This window comes from Musca domestica, unplaced genomic scaffold, assembly GCF_030504385.1.
Source record: "Musca domestica strain aabys unplaced genomic scaffold, Musca_domestica.polishedcontigs.V.1.1 32, whole genome shotgun sequence".
NCBI classification, from domain to species: domain Eukaryota; kingdom Metazoa; phylum Arthropoda; class Insecta; order Diptera; family Muscidae; genus Musca; species Musca domestica.
The window spans coordinates 4,519,531-4,535,936 of record NW_026712311.1 but is presented as its reverse complement, the minus strand read 5'-3'; the positions used below and the strand labels follow the sequence as shown (position 1 = coordinate 4,535,936).

At 36.9% G+C, this 16,406-nt stretch overlaps 3 protein-coding genes across 4 annotated transcripts in view; 1 reads left to right on the top strand and 2 right to left on the bottom strand.

The window, feature by feature from the left end:
• LOC105261703 (uncharacterized) overlaps nucleotides 1–16,406 on the top strand; it is a 73,802-nt gene that overhangs the window by 51,103 nt on the left and 6,293 nt on the right. The window lies entirely within an intron of this gene.
• The window catches only part of LOC101887396 (protein Mabiki-like), an 87,009-nt gene that overhangs the window by 66,032 nt on the left and 4,571 nt on the right, over nucleotides 1–16,406 (bottom strand). The window lies entirely within an intron of this gene.
• On the bottom strand, nucleotides 6,224–6,926 carry LOC101899886 (uncharacterized). Its single transcript, XM_005189639.3, has one exon. The coding sequence runs from the start codon at nucleotides 6,848–6,850 to the stop codon at nucleotides 6,224–6,226; it is 627 nt and encodes a 208-aa protein (XP_005189696.2). The 5' UTR covers nucleotides 6,851–6,926.

Below are 16,406 nucleotides of genomic sequence, written 5' to 3'. Positions count from 1 at the left end.
TTTTTTATATCTCACCCTGGCAATTTTTTCTTAATTAGAGCATTTTGAATTTAAATAACAAGCATGATATATTTGATATGTTCCCAACTGTATGACCTCCAGTACAGGCGGAGCATCTAATACCATAAAATACTGGTTTGTAATTTTTCCGATATTTATTTTAAAACCAATATTGGTCTGAAAAATCTTACAATTTTCAAGAAAATCCTAAAGAATCTTAAAAATTAAAAAAAAAACTAAATTATTTTAATTTTTGAAGGTTTTCCAACTATTATGCGTTGGGCGCCATTATATAAAAAATACCTGAAATTGGTCCAAAAACATTTCATCTTATCAATTCTAATCACCTGTCGGCATTTGCTATCTTAATTAGAGCATTTGGATTTCAATGACAAGTACTATATCTTTCATTGGGTTTTCAATTTTATGACCTCCAGTGGTGATCAAGCATATAATACCGGAAAAAATAATAATATTCATACCCTCTCTCCCCTCTTGGCCGTTTACCCACCCAATAAAGAAAAAAACACTCTTCACAAGTCCATAAAACTTAATTAGTCTAATGCCAATCAAAAAAAATATTTCCCACAATTCTTAGAAGCCCATCCAGCCAGGGACGACAATTCGAAATTTAAAAACAAGACAAGAAGTCAATAACACATTTTGTTTACCCTTTACAACAACTAAAGCAGAAAAACAGAAAAAAAATAAAAATTAATATGACTTTCACTCACCTGCCGCCAGGCCTGGCTGGCATTTTAGAATCAGAAACCGAAAAAACGCCCCCTTCATAGAATTATCGATACGAAAATGTTAAGTGTGTAATAAATTTTATTGGACTGTCAGCCTAGACGCATAGAAAAAAATAAATATAATGGAAAGGGGATCAAAGAAAAAACGAAAAAATAGGGGAGGTATCTTTTTGTGGCATTTTTTTCAAATCCCAAAAAAAAAAACATCCATAAAAAACACTCTGCTTCGACAGCAATTGATGGATGGAGGAGGTGGAGGGGGGAATAGAACACAGCAGGGTGCCTAATTTTTGTGTCGCATTTAAAAAAACTCTACAGCAACAACAAAAACAATAATTCGACAGGGCTATTATGCCTCGAAGACATTAAGACCATAAAAAAACAACATATGACACAATTTCAAATCCCGCACAGGCAAGGGGGATTCTAGAGAAGAAGGGTCGAAGCCAAAAAAAAAAATGAAAATGAAAAATTAATTAGTGTTCATAGTTCAAAACAATTGATATCCTGTTGGGATCCGAGAACAATGGGCGATAAAATCAAAGGCTGGAACAAAACACACAAGGGACAGAGACGAAACAATGGCAGCAGCGCGATTTGAAGGTCGGACAGACAACCGTTAAGACTCGCTCTGGGCATTAATTTAATGTAAACCCAACAACTCCGGGAATCCACCCTTGGCTTGCAACTAATCCTCTTTAGTGTAACAGCCAGTCAGAACATTTAATCTGACAGGCCATAAAAAGAAAATATTCCAAATGGGAGATTTCAGAAATTTTCGTTGTGTGTGCGGACAGACAGCAGCAGAAAAAGGGACTCATGGACAGACAGACAGACGAAGCGATCATCTAGAATAACACTTTGGAAAACTCGAGTACCTGCCAGGCGAGAAGAGACAATTGCCTCGAAACAACCACCAACATCATCGTCAGCTCTCTTGGGTATAAATACCAGCCCCGAGTAAAGGAAAAACATCAGTCTGCTTGCGTCAAGCAAAGCGAAAACACATCAAACTCGATCAACATTACAACAAATAAAAAGAAAATTACAACAACAATGGCTCCCTCACAAATGGAACATCAACAAGAACAGTCTATGGGCCATGGATACACCCACAAGAAGTTCAACTGCGGATATTCACACAAGAAACTGGGAATGCGCCTAAGGCAAAGGGAAATCAATGACAACAAAGAAAACATTGAACAACAACAGGAAAATAACCAAAAATCCTCCAATAGTTCCACATCTCGTAATCTCTTCCGGCCCTATGCCTTGGATGATGATGTGCGCCGGAAAAGAAAAACTAGCTGTGATTCCTCATCGGCAAGCTCAGATGAAGAATGCAGCCAACAGCAATTTGTCTCAACACCTCAGAGCTCACCAACCAATAGCTTCTATCAGCAGCAACAACAACAAATCTTAATGTCATCACCCACGGCCTCAACAACCTGTCCCTCACCAGCCCTGAGTCCCAATTCTTATGCTGAACGTTTGCAGAGACAAAGGGCTGCCCTCTATATGCGTTACATGCAACAATTTCAACAGCAGCAACAACATCCATCACTGGAAGCGAACACCTTAGTCCACCACCAACAACAACAAGCAATGATGAATAATCCCAGCTATTATCCAATGAGTTATCCCAATGTTATTGCCGCATCCACGCCTGGATTCAATGGTTGTTAAACAAATAGGGGATATTTGATATTTCATCCCCTCTTCAACCATTGACTGGATATTATTTTTATTTTGGTGGCTGTGCTGCTTCTTTTTGTGATAAATCTTTAGAAGAATAAGACGAAGGAAAAACTTTTTAGATTTAATTTGTTAATTACTTATAATTATTATTTATTAAACTAAAATAATTTATTAATATTTATCAACATTTAAAAATAATGAGAAGAGAACGACAAGTTCCATTTAAGAAAATTTAAAACAATTTTGATTTCTTTATTTTTTTAATTTGGTTTATAAATAGACATTAGAAATACATTGGAAAAAATCCTTGGTTTAGAGCCATGAGAACGTCGCAGATGTATTTTAAAATACCCCCTCCCATGAGCCTTGGAGAGGCCTTAGAATTATTTGAACTATTTAAAAAGTATCAGTCGGTTTTGCCGTTAGATCTATCAATACCTCAACCAATATTGGATTATTTAAATTTATTTTGACTTCTGTTATGATTATTCTAATTGTTGACCCTCTATGAAGTAGGTTCCGAAGGACCATTGGACCAATATTGTCCATTTCGGATCGGTCCTAAATAAGTATGATATAAATATTGCGAGGTGCCAGATTTGGACTATATCGACTACTTCCTTTACTTTATATGAGATATGTGATAATTTTTAGAAAATGTTAAAATGTGCGTGAGTTACCATATACAGGGTGAGATAAAAAATTGCAACAAAATCAAACGCCATAATTTTTAAATTTTTTTAAAAAAAAATTATTGAATGAAAGCAAAAAATGTCGGAAATAGCATCAAATTTTAGAATAAGTTTAGATTTGTTCGAGTTGTTCACCTTTGACACGAATTATGGCCTTCAAACGACCAATGAAATCGTCACACGCTGTCCGAATGTTGCTCTGCGGTATTTTGGTCCATTCCCGGCGAAGCGCTTGCTTGAGGTGATCGACACGTTGGTATTTTTAGTGCCAACCTTGCTTTCCAAAATACTCCAGACACAATAGTCCAACGGATTGGTATCCGAAGATTTTGGTGGCCATTGTGCGCTGGAAATGAAGCGAGGAACCTCATTTTGTAACCATTCTAGGGTGGCGCGTGCGATGGTACTGAGTCCTGTTGGAATGTCAAAGGTCTGCGGCCAAAATTTTGGCCTGTCCAAGGCTTTAATACACCCTCCAAAATTCGCAATTTATTCTGATGCCACGGTCAATTAATACGAGCGGAGAGCGACCATCGGCTGTTATGGCGGCCCACACCACCACCATGACCGGCGCTTGAGTTCTGGTGGCCAACCTGGTGGAAGGTGCACATTTTCAGCTGACCTCTTTGGCAAGTAAACACGATATTTTTTTTTTGGTTACAATCAGCTGGACAACGAATGTTTTCTCATCGGAGAAAACCAAATTCGACAGTTCACCACTTTCGGCCAAGCGATGCAAATCTTTAGCTCTTTTGATTCTATTTTCTTTCTGCTGCGGTGTAAGTTTTTGGAATTTCAATGGCTTTACCCCGAGCTCATTTTTCAATATTTGCCAAATGGAATATTGCGATATGTTCAGCTCACGAGTCATTTTTCGGCTACTGCGACGCGGGTTTCGATCAGGTCGCTTCTTTACGAAAACGAACCATTTCTGCTGATGTTGCTGTTTTCTTCCGTCCACTTCCTTGACGTCGGGCTACGCTACCAGTATCAACGGTAACGAGCGATGGTACGAGACACAAAAGATTTATTCACATTTAAATGCGGGAGTGCTCTAACGATAGCAACTTGTGGTTTTCCAGCCAAATTTAAAGAAATCACACTATCATGCTTGAATTCCATCACGAATAGTTTTTTTTTTCTGGAAAATTCTCACCAAAATGTTTCTGTGCGCTTGTAAACAATATAATGAGTTTGCAGTTTGCAGTTTTCTCACCCTGTATATCATTTGATACAGCCAAAACGGGTCCATCGAGGTCCAGGTCTCAGGATATTTAAGAGTCGATCTAGAGGTGTCCGTCCGTCGGTCTGTCTGTCTGTCTATCTGGCCGGGGCGCACTTTAACTCTCTAAGGGAGTATCCGATTTTATCCAAACTTGGCACATCGTAATATTATTTTCTTACTTAGATCGAGTTTGGTGATGGACAATATAGGTCCTCATTTTCTAGTACCTCTCCCACATTTTCAATGAAATTATTTTACCTCATAGAAAGTGAAAGGATCATTCGATTTTGTGCAACCTTTGCATGTCCCAATATTTTTGTCAGTACTAGATTAAGTGCGAAAATTGACAATATCAGTCCACCCCATCGAGTTCCTCCTCACAAAGGATCAAAATTCGGAATAATTATAACTCTTTTTGAATGTGAAATCAAAGTATGATTGTCTTAATATTTTTCACATTTCAATATTTTCATTAACACAAGATCTGGTTTAAAGATTGGATGCAACGGTCCACTCCTTCTGGTATATATCCTCGAAACGGGTAAAAATAATGAATAAGCATGAAGCTCGCAAATCGCGAAATTAGCATTCGATTCCTTTCAAATTTCGCACACCTCAATATTTTCAATAACAGATACTTCGATACTTTTTAACTTGTTTTTAACAATTTTAAGATTTTTCAAAAATTGGAATTTTTTAATTAATATTTTTTTTAACTTTTATAGATTTATAAATCGAAAAATTTCAATTAACTCAAAAATCGTGGAATTTTTAAATCAGTTTTCAAACTACTTTAATTTATTTTATTTTGTTTTGTCTCTTTAAATAAAGCTGTAGGACAAAATTAAATTGGACAAACAAAAATCTTGGAATTTCGGGTGAGGCTCGGTATGGTGTGACGACCCAGGAAAGCTACTAAACTCTAAATTTCTGAGATCTCTAAGTCGTAGATTTTATGGAATTTTTCTGAAGCCTCTATGTCGTGAATTTTTAAATATTTCCAAGATCTGTTCACGGCGCTAAGCCGTCGATTTTTTAAAAATTTTTTAAAGATTTTACAAAAAGTGTAATTTTTTTATTAATATTTTTTAACTTTTATAGATTTATAAATCGAAAAATTTGAATTTAATTAAGTTTTTAAATCTGTTTTCAAACTACTTTCATTTATTTTATTTTCTTTTGCCCCTTTAAATAACACTGTGGGACAAAATTAAATTTGTCAAACCAAAATCTTGGAATTTTGGGGTTAGGCTCGGTATGGTTTGATTACCCAATAGAGCTAGAACTCTAAATTTCTGAGATCTCTAAGTCGTAGATTTTATTGAATAAGTCGTAAATTGTTAAATATTTCCAAGATTTGTCCACGTCGATAAGCCGTCGATTTTTTTAAAAAAAATTATTTTAGGTGCTCCATATTACGGATTTTCAAAAATTGTTTAAGGCATCTTCCCGGTATTTTAAATTTTAAAAATTAGACGTCCTCAGACATAACCCTCCTCCGACTTAAAGATGTTGGTTTTTAATTTCCAACGGCTTTTTTTGTCTCTAGACCAAATTTAAAAAATAAATAAATCAAAATCGTTTTAATTTTTCTTAAATGGAACTTTTCATTCTCTTCTCATTATTATTTTTTAATAAATATAAATAAATTATTTTAATAATACAAAAAATTAGTCTTGTTTCTCTTTTAGCAATTATAAGTAATTAACAACTTAAATCTAAAAATTATGTTCTTTCGTCGTATTCTTCTAAAGATTTATCACAAAAAGAAGCAGCACAGCCACCAAAATAAAAATAGTATCCAGTCAATGGTTGTGGGGGGAGGAGGGATGAAATATCAAGACTCCCCAATTAGTTTAGCAACCATTGAATCCGAGGTTAGATGGAGCAATGACATTGGGATAACCCATGGGATAATAGCTGGGATTGTTCATCATTGCTTGTTGTTGTTGGTGGACTAAGGTGGCAGCTTCCAGTGATGGATGTTGTTGTTGCTGTTGAAATTGTTGCATGTAACGCATATAGAGGGCAGCCCTTTGCCGCTGCAAACGTTCAGCGTAGGAATTGGGACTTAAGGCTGGCGAGGGACAGGTTGTTGAGACTGTGGGTGATGACATCAAGATTTGTTGTTGTTGTAGCTGATAGAAGCTATTGGTTGGTGAGCCTTGTGGTGTTGAGACAAATTGCTGTTGGCTGCATTCTTCATCTGAGCTTCCCGATGAGGAGTCACAGCTAGTTTTCCTTTTCCGACGCATATCATCATCCAAGGCATAGGGCCGGAAGAGATTACGAGACGTGGAACTATTTGAGGATTTTTGGTTATTTTCTTGTTGTTGTTCAATGTTTTCCTTGTTGTCATTGATTTCTCTTTGCCTCAGGCGCATTCCCAGTTTCTTGTGTGAATATCCGCAGTTGAACTTCTTGTGGGTGTATCCATGGCCCATAGATTGTTCTTGTCTGTGTTCCATTTGTGAGGGAGCCATTTTTGTTGTAGTTATTGTTTTCTTTTTCTTGTAGCGTTGATCGAGTTCGATGTGTTTTCGCTTTGCTAGACGCAAGCAGACTGATGTTTTTCCTTTACTCGGGGCTGGTTTTTATACCCAAAAGAGCTGGGCATGGTGGTGGTTGTTGCACAAGCATTCGCCGCCTGGCAGGTATTAGAATTTTCCAAATTGTTAAAGATTGTTGGCGGCGTTTCTCGTTAGAAGAATGCGACGAAAGGTGTTTTCGATAAACGCTGCAAGGTGTTTTTGTAGAAAAAAAAAAATGGAAAACAAAAGGACTTTCCAGACAAGACAAAGGATTTTGATTTAAAAATCCTATTTTTAGACAAAGGCCACTGTATATTCAATGGTAACTGTGAGAAATAATCTTTGATTTTTATACAATATTGCATCATGGATTTTTAAAGAAAATTTTTAAAAATGTGTTTTTCAAAAGGTAACAGAGCTATAATCATGTATTTTCTAGGGGAAAAAGGGCTAACATCCCTGATTTTTTAAGAGTTTTCAACCCTACTGGTCCTTAAAAAATTATTTTAAAAATCATGGCTGTAGCTTAGAGTTTTGAAAATATTTTTGCTCAGTTAACTCTCATGGCCCCATCAAAATATTTCTCAAATAAGCCACAATCGTTGCTCAGATGATATTTCTGTTAGCCCTTGACGAAATCTTTTTTAAGACATTTCGTGCTGGATTTTTCCATAATCAACCAAATTTTGTAGCTAGGTTTATCCTGGAATTTTTTGTGCTCAGTTGGTCCTTTAAAGCTAAATCAAATTTTCTCCTCGTTTGTATCAGTCGGTTTTCCCGCAGATGTATATCCCTAGCTTTGAGTTATGAATATGAATATTTGGGCATAACTGTTGACCCCTTATGGGGAAGGTTCCAAAGCCGTTTGCCAATATTGAACAATTCGTATCTGACCTAAGACTGACATATACTGATCCAATCTCTACCATATTTATAACAGATCTTGTGGTGATGGAAATATTTAGATGTACCGAGTCTGAATGGAATTGGATGTTAATTTCGTGTTTTTTGAGCTTCATGAATATTCAAAATTTGTTACCCTTTGTGGGGGAGGTACCAGAAGGAGTGGAACGACCTATGGGTTACCAAAAAATATTGTGATGTGTGTAATCAGCAGACAATCGGACTCTTACGTCTTATTTTATAATAGTTTAATTATTCCAAATTTTTACCGTTTGTGGGGGAGATACTTGATGGAGTGGACCGATATGGTTCATTTTCGCACCTGACCTAGCACTGACGCAAATTTTAGGATATGCAAAGTTGGAGCAGAATCGGATTATCCCTTCTCTTTCTGTGCAAAAAAAAAATATATTTTTTGAACATTTCGACCTTTTGTGGGGGAGGTACCAGAAAGAGTGGACCGATATTTTTCATCTTAACACCAGACCTTGGGTTAATATAAATATTGGGATGTGTGAAATTTAAAGACAATCGGAAACCTACATCATATTTTATAAGAGTTATAATTATTCAAAATGTTGACCTATTGTAGGGGAGATACTTGATGGAGTGGACCGACATTGTTCATTTTCGCACCTGACCTAGCACTGATGCAAATATGAGGTATTTTAAAGTTGGAGCAAAATCACATTATCCTTTCTCTTTCTCTGCAGTAAATTATTTTTACATTTTGTGGGGGGAGGTACCAGAAGGAGTTGACCGATATTGCCCATCTCCGAACTCAATCTAAGTTTGATAATAATATTACGATGTATAAAGTTTGGATCAAATCAGATGCTTCCTTCGAGAGTTATCGTGGGCACCAGCCAGCCAGATGGACGGATGGACATCGCTAGATCTACTCCAATTATCCTGAAACTGATTTGGTCCAAAGAGACCTAGGGTCTAAAACCATTATTTCGACGAGACACGTTTTTGCCATATTAAATGACATATACCCTCTCTAGCCATATGGCTGAGGGTGTAAAAAATCCTGAAACCCCCTTTGGAATTGTTGAATACACGATAATTGGTTCTTGAAAAACAAATATTTAAATAAGCCACGAATTTATTTCTGCATGTCCATTAAATAATTATTAATTGTAGCTCTATTGACCCTTAAAACATTTTTTTGCTAAATACATGATTTCAGCTCTTTATGTCCTTGGGAAAATTCTGTAAAAAAAGTCCTTGATATTTTTTAATCCACGATTGTAGGCTTCTTCGCACAAATATAACTCTATATGTCCTTGGGAAAATTCTTTAAAAAATCACCTATTTTAGCTCCATATGTCTTTTAAAAAATAATACATCGTGGCTCGGCTGATCCATTAAAATACTCCACGATTGTAGTCAGAAACAATACTATCCACTGCGATCCTCATATGTATGTCATTTAAAAGTCCTTTTTAAAAACCTCCAAATTTTTTAACCACGATCGTAGTTATCCTTCTTTGCAGTTGAAAAAAATTAAGAAACCACGCATTTAACTTTAAATGACCTTTAAAAAATTAAATGCTGGTCCTTCAAAAACATATTTTTTTTAAAAAATCCACTATTTTAGCCAAAAATGTTCCTACAATTTTTTTTAATGTATTAATTTTTCTAATCCACGGTTGTATGTGGCCTTTTTGGTCCTTTAAGAATTCTTTCTGCAATATTTTTATTTTTGGTCCTTAAAAATAGGATTTTTTCTGCTGGTCCTCGGAAAAAATATTAAAAAATCCACGATTGCAGCCAGGAAAAATCTATTCAATGTATTTCCTTTAAAGATTCTTTGATCAATTCTTTTTCACTTACGATTATTTATGATTGGTCCTTAAAATATTTAAAAACCAAAAATTTCCCTCTGTATATCCTTTAAAAATCCACTGCAGATTCTTGGAAAAAAAACAGTAAGTTCGCCCGGACCAAACTTTGAATACCCTCCACCATTTGAAACGAATTGGAAGAATTTCAGAAAAAAAAAAATAATAAAATCCTAAAACCAGTAAAGAAAGTCTTAAAGTCGGGCGGGCCGACTTTATGATACCCTACACCACTGTGCTAAGTTAGTAGAGCTGCACATAACAATTAAAAGTTTTTATGGGAGAATTCAATCATACACGCTATGATTATAATTATAATTTAAAGTTCAAAGGACTAAATATGCCGAAGCATTTGTATCTTTTAAATTCGGACTTGTATTGCCCATTTGGTGCACAATTAATTTGAAATCGGATAAAAATATATATGGGAGCTATATCCAAACAAATACAACAAATCGGATGAACAATATATATGGGAGCTATAGCTATATCTGAACCGATCTTCACCAAATTTGACATACTAGCTTCTAGACTCAGTTCGGTCGTAAGTTCCAAATTTCATCCAATTAAGCAAATTGGTGATGATCGTACTTGCGAAATTCCATACTATTCGGACTGATATTACACGTTTAGTTCACAATCAAAGGTATATCGGACGAAGTTATATATGGGAGCTATATCTTAATTTTGACCGATTATTTCCAATTTCAATAGGGTTCGTCCTTGAGCCAAACAAATGATTTGTGCAAAATAGGCAACTGTTGTCATAAGCCATTACAATATTCAAATACGAAGATTGAACAAAAAATCGGGGAACAATGTAGCTGAAATCATCAAAATACCTAATATAAGGAAGTACCGTTATATCGGGGCTATACGAAGATGTGGACCTGCACTGTCACAGGCTGTGGTATCTTTTAGGAAAACCAAATACGAAATTTCAAATAATTTCGGTGAATATTGTACCTAAAATCGTCGAAATCTGAATATAGGATTTTTCGGATGTATCGGAGCTATACGAAGTCCTTCACCTGCATAGATAATTTTCTGGCATAGACTGTAGTCCCCATTACGAACTCTAAATACGAAATTTGAAACAACTCCAGTGAATAATGTTGCTAAAAAGTCTATACAAAAACGTGGGCCTGTATATGCAATTTTTTGTCATAGGCTGTAGAGCCTATTACGAACACTAAATACGAAAATAGAATTCCCTAAAATCGTCAAAATATTGAATATCAGGGGTGTGCCGAAAGTACATGTAGTACAATTCCATTGAAAAATGTATAGGGAACCTAGGGAGGTACCGTTATATGGTGGATATACGATATCGTGGACCTATATATACACTGCTCTTACGGGGGCTAAAGTGCTTAGAAAGAACTCATTTTGCGGATTTTCAGCCATTTTCATTGAAAAATTTGGCTACATTCATCAAAGTACCGAATTTCGGAGATTACCGTTATATGGGGGCTATACGATATCGTATACCGATATAGCCCATCTTCGAAATTGACCGGCCTACCGGCAAAAGACTGATCTGTGCAAAATTTTAGCTTCCTATCTTTATTCGTTTTGACTGTAGCGTGATCACAACCGACGGTCCACGATATCGTATAGCCCCATATAACGGTACCCCCCGATATTCGGTATTTTGATGATTTTAGCCACACTTTCCAATGGAATTGTCTGAAATTCTACACAAGGAGTTCTTTGTGAAATAGAATTGTCTATATAGGTCCACAATATCGTATACCCCCATATAACAGTACCCCCCGATATTCGGTATTTTGATGATTTTAGCCACACTTCCCAATGGAATTATCTGAAATTCTACACAAGGAGTTCTTTGTGAGTACTTTACGCCCTGAAATATAATTATCTATATTGGTCTACAATATCGTATATCCCCCATACATCTGCACCTTCCAATATTCGGTATTTTTAAAATGTTAAAAGAATTTTCAATGTTTTTTTTTTTTTTTTTGAAAATTTCCTATTTTGTTGCAAATGGTGGAGGGTATTCAAAGTTCGGCACGGCCGAACTTTACTTGTTTATCTCTATACTATATATGGAGGAGGATATAAAAATATTTAAAATAATCCACGAATATTTAAAATAACCACATTTAAAATAATCCACGAATATGTTAAAGAGTACCGACAATAGGGATGCACAATTATATAAGCTCAATACCGAAAGGAGGACCTATATAGTTATACCATTATTTTTTGCAAAATTTAATGCTATACATAAAAATCTGGTCCCCTATGCGACGGTCCTTAGACAGGAAGACATAAGTCATTAGATGGCTTTGAGTTCTATGCTGATCATCAGTATAAGTAACTAATGGGGTTTCAGACATATATTTGAGAAATAGGTGTTCGGAATGAAATTCCACACCTTAAATGCGCTCTTCTTGTCATGGAGGATATAAGAGGATATTCCATGTTGGTGATGCCAATAGCAACTTTTTTATCCGATGGTCTTTGGTCTCATTGATAAACACCATATCTATATATTTTTTTCATATCGTCGAACATTTTCCTCAAAATTCTGAAATAAAATGTAATCTATTAAAAATCCCGAAGATATCTAATAAAAACTCAAATTACGCATCTTAGATACCTTAAAGAAGCATTGGAATAAAATTTTCAGAAATCGTGGACATTAATAACTCCTTAGAAAGAGATAGACGCAAAATAGGCTTCTATCCATGCTAATCCTAGTTAATTTCCCAGACAACAAATCTCGATTGCCATCACCAAATCCTTTTCCCTGGACAACTTAACCGGCTCGGCACTCATGGTCATTGAAGAAACCCATTGGTAACACAAAACATTCGAGTTTAATCCAGTTATAACTCTGATCCTTCACAATAAATCGCTTAAAATCCACTCTAGTTTAAATTTGCAACTCTACAATAGAGGCCGGAGATTAAGATTAACCGCAAAATGTTGTTTCACATTTCAAATTGGCCAATGGACCTTTCCGTTTTGTGGCAATTTTCCGAAAATCTCTCATTTTGGCATTTGTCATGGTTCACAAAAGAACAAAACAATGAACGCCGAACAAATGCCAATTTATAATTTTGTATAAACAGACAATATTTTTTATTTGGAATAACTGCCGAAACAATAGAAGCAAATGCGCATGCGTGTGATCCCTATCCTCCCTTCGAACAAAAATCCTTGGCTGCTCTATTGTTTTAAACTGAAATCCTAGCTGATTGTTTTCACGGACAATAGACCCAGGAGTTTGGCAAGGATAAATATCACATTTTAGCGCCAGTGCAATAAAAATCAACAAAAGCCGAAAACAACAACAACAACACAACAGCATTACATCCCTTCCAAGGAATTTCTTATTCCTACGCAAACTCCAAGAGGTCGTAAAGGTGTTTTCTTGTCCTTTCTGAAGATGGTTTTCTTTTTTCGCAAATTGTTATTTTATGACTTCAAGGGAAAAGGATAACCAAACATCGGTCCTTAATGGGAGAGAAAGAGAGGGAGGGATCTACATCATACTCAGGTAACAAAAAGAGCGGTTAATGCCATGTCCTTGTTGTGTATTCTCTGGAAAATCCTGCAAGCGGGCATAAAATTACAAACATCCCAAGAAAACGAAATTAATGAATGAAAGTAAATGAAAATGAAAACAAAGAGGGATTAAAAAACAGCCGTCGCACAATTGTCCGAGACAGGATAAAATAACAACAACACCACGAACCCAAAGTGTCAAATTATAACTGCTGCTGCTGGTAGGGTAGTTGTAAGAATGCGGGACCACTCTACTTATCATTATTTTGATTAATGACCCAATGCCAATACAAAAATGACAAGCAATTTACAAAAAGAAAATCAGGATCAATTGTATCAATTGCTGGTATGGGGTTCCTTGGAAAAGATTGAAAATGAGTTACGTGATTAGATGCTGCATGATCTTGCACAATTAAAATTGAGGCAGATCTTCTTAGAGGAGGCAATAGAAGCCTAGAGAGATTCCGCATAGAAAAATAAAGTCTTATCAAACAAGGAATTTTGATTAAAAAAAAACCTCCTTAAAAGGACCCTCCTCTTATAGAAGATCTTCCAGCTTTTCCCAACGGAGAGCACAATTTCTTGCAATAGAATATCAGAAGGATCTCTGAGAGAGAGTACTTTTTATATAAGACCACGTTGTCTACTCATAGAAACGCCGAAGATCTCCTAGAAAGACAAGAAGATCTTCCCACAGAAGCCCAGGAGTTATTCTTACAGAAGGCAAGTAGATCTTCTTATAGACGAGCTGATGGTTTTCTCATAGACGAGCTGAAGGTCTTCTCATAGAAGTCCAGGAAGTCTTCCGATAGAAGTCAAGAGGTCTTCTCATATAGGGCCTGGAAGTCTTCTCATAACAGGGCAGAAGGTCTTCCGATAGAAGGGCAGAAGGTCTTCTCATAGACGGCCAAGAGGTCTTCTCATAGACCCCGGAAGGTTTTATCATATAGGACCAGGAGGTCTTCTCATAAAAGGCCAGGACATCTTCTTATAGAAGGCCGGAAGGTCCTTTCATAGAAAGCCAGAAGGTTTTATCATAGAAGGTTAGAAGGTCTTCTCATAGAAGGCCAGAAGGTCTTCTTGTAGAAGACCAGAAGGTCTTCTTATAGAAGGCCAGAGGGTCTTCTTATAGAAGGCCAGGGAGTCTTCTTATAGAAGGCCAGGGAGTATTCTTTTAGAAGAGCTGAAGTTCTTCTCATAGAAGAGCTGAAGTTCTTCTCATAGAAGAGCTGAAGGTCTTCTCATAGAAGAGCAGAAGGTCTTCTCATAGAAGAGCTGAAGGTCTTCTCATAGAAGAGCTGAAGGTCTTCTCATAGAAGAGCTGAAGGTCTTCTCATAGAAGAGCTGAAGGTCTTCTCATAGAAGAGCTGAAGGTCTTCTCATAGAAGAGCTGAAGGTCTTCTCATAGAAGAGCTGAAGGTCTTCTCATAGAAGAGCTGAAGGTCTTCTCATAGAAGAGCTGAAGGTCTTCTCATAGAAGAGCTGAAGGTCTTCTCATAGAAGAGCTGAAGGTCTTCTCATAGAAGAGCTGAAGGTCTTCTCATAGAAGAGCTGAAGGTCTTCTCATAGAAGAGCTGAAGGTCTTCTCATAGAAGAGCTGAAGGTCTTCTCATAGAAGAGCTGAAGGTCTTCTCATAGAAGAGCTGAAGGTCTTCTCATAGAAGAGCTGAAGGTCTTCTCATAGAAGAGCTGAAGGTCTTCTCATAGAAGAGCTGAAGGTCTTCTCATAGAAGAGCTGAAGGTCTTCTCATAGAAGAGCTGAAGGTCTTCTCATAGAAGAGCTGAAGGTCTTCTCATAGAAGAGCTGAAGGTCTTCTCATAGAAGAGCTGAAGGTCTTCTCATAGAAGAGCTGAAGGTCTTCTCATAGAAGAGCTGAAGGTCTTCTCATAGAAGGCCAGATGGTCTTCTCATAGAAGAGCTGAAGGTCTTCTCATAGAAGGCCAGATGGTCTTCTCATAGAAGGCCAGAAGATCTTCTCATAGAAGACCAGGAGGCCGGTCTTCTCATAGAAGACCAGGAGGTCGGTCTTCTCATAGAAGACCAGGAGGTCGGTCTTCTCATAGAAGACCAGGAGGTCGGTCTTCTCATAGAAGACCAGGAGGTCGGTCTTCTCATAGAAGACCAGGAGGTCGGTCTTCTCATAGAAGACCAGGAGGTCGGTCTTCTCATAGAAGACCAGGCGTTAGGTCTTCTCATAGAAGACCAGGCATTCGGTCTTCTCATAGAAGACCAGGCATTCGGTCTTCTCATAGAAGACCAGGAGTTCGGTCTTCTCATAGAAGACCAGGAGTTCGGTCTTCTCATAGAGGACCAGGAGTTCGGTCTTCTCATAGAGGACCAGGAGTTCGGTCTTCTCACGAAGGGCCAGACAAAGGAAGGCCAGAAGGTCATTTCATTGAAGACCAAAAGGTTTTCTTTTAGTCTCCTGGTCTTCTATGAAGACACCTCCTAGTTTTCTATGAAGTCCAGTCCCATAGAAGCCCAGGAGGTCTTTTCACTGAACATTAGATAGTCTCATCATAGTCCTCACATGGAAGCCCAATCCAGACCCTCCGGCACACTAACTACGTCGGCGAGAAGAACAAATGATGGGAAACCAGATGCTTTTTTCTTAGAATACTGTCATAAAAGTCCTGCAGATTTTTCGACCAGAAATTTTTCTCCTTCTTAACCAAAAAGTCTCTCACCAGAAGATCAGTTGCAAATTTACCAAAAGGGCGGCTTGGACAAAGCCAAATATTATGGCTCAAATTGTCCTTAAAAGTCCAAGACTAAACATGGAATGTTAATGAGTCCATAAATATCGAAAATACACTTCAGTATTGAAGCTGATTCACCATATAAGAAACAAAAAAATAAAGATTCTTAACCTATCTAAAATATTCTTTAAAAAATGCACGAGGATAGCTGTTATGGTCCCTTCAAAAAAAGTGTTTTCAAATTCCAGGATTATGGCTGAGACAGACCTTTCGAAAAATGTTTTAAAGCTCCACAGTTACAAGTCCCGAAAAAATGCTTAAGGGACAACCTATTAATCAATTTTAAAACCTAACGGAATAAGCCTTATAAGCACTTTTTAAAAAATCAATTTAAATCCCATGATAGAAGACCCTTTGAGAACTATAGAAAATGTAGAAACATTACACGCAACCTTGGACTCCTTGAAGTATTTTCAGCTGAAGTTCGACAAATACTTCAAATAATCCACGCTTTTAAA

What these genes read in the sequence shown, in the direction of transcription:
- LOC101899886 (XM_005189639.3), bottom strand. Translation starts at nt 6,850, where the DNA reads ATGGCTCCCTCACAAATGGAACACAGACAAGAACAATCTATGGGCCAT.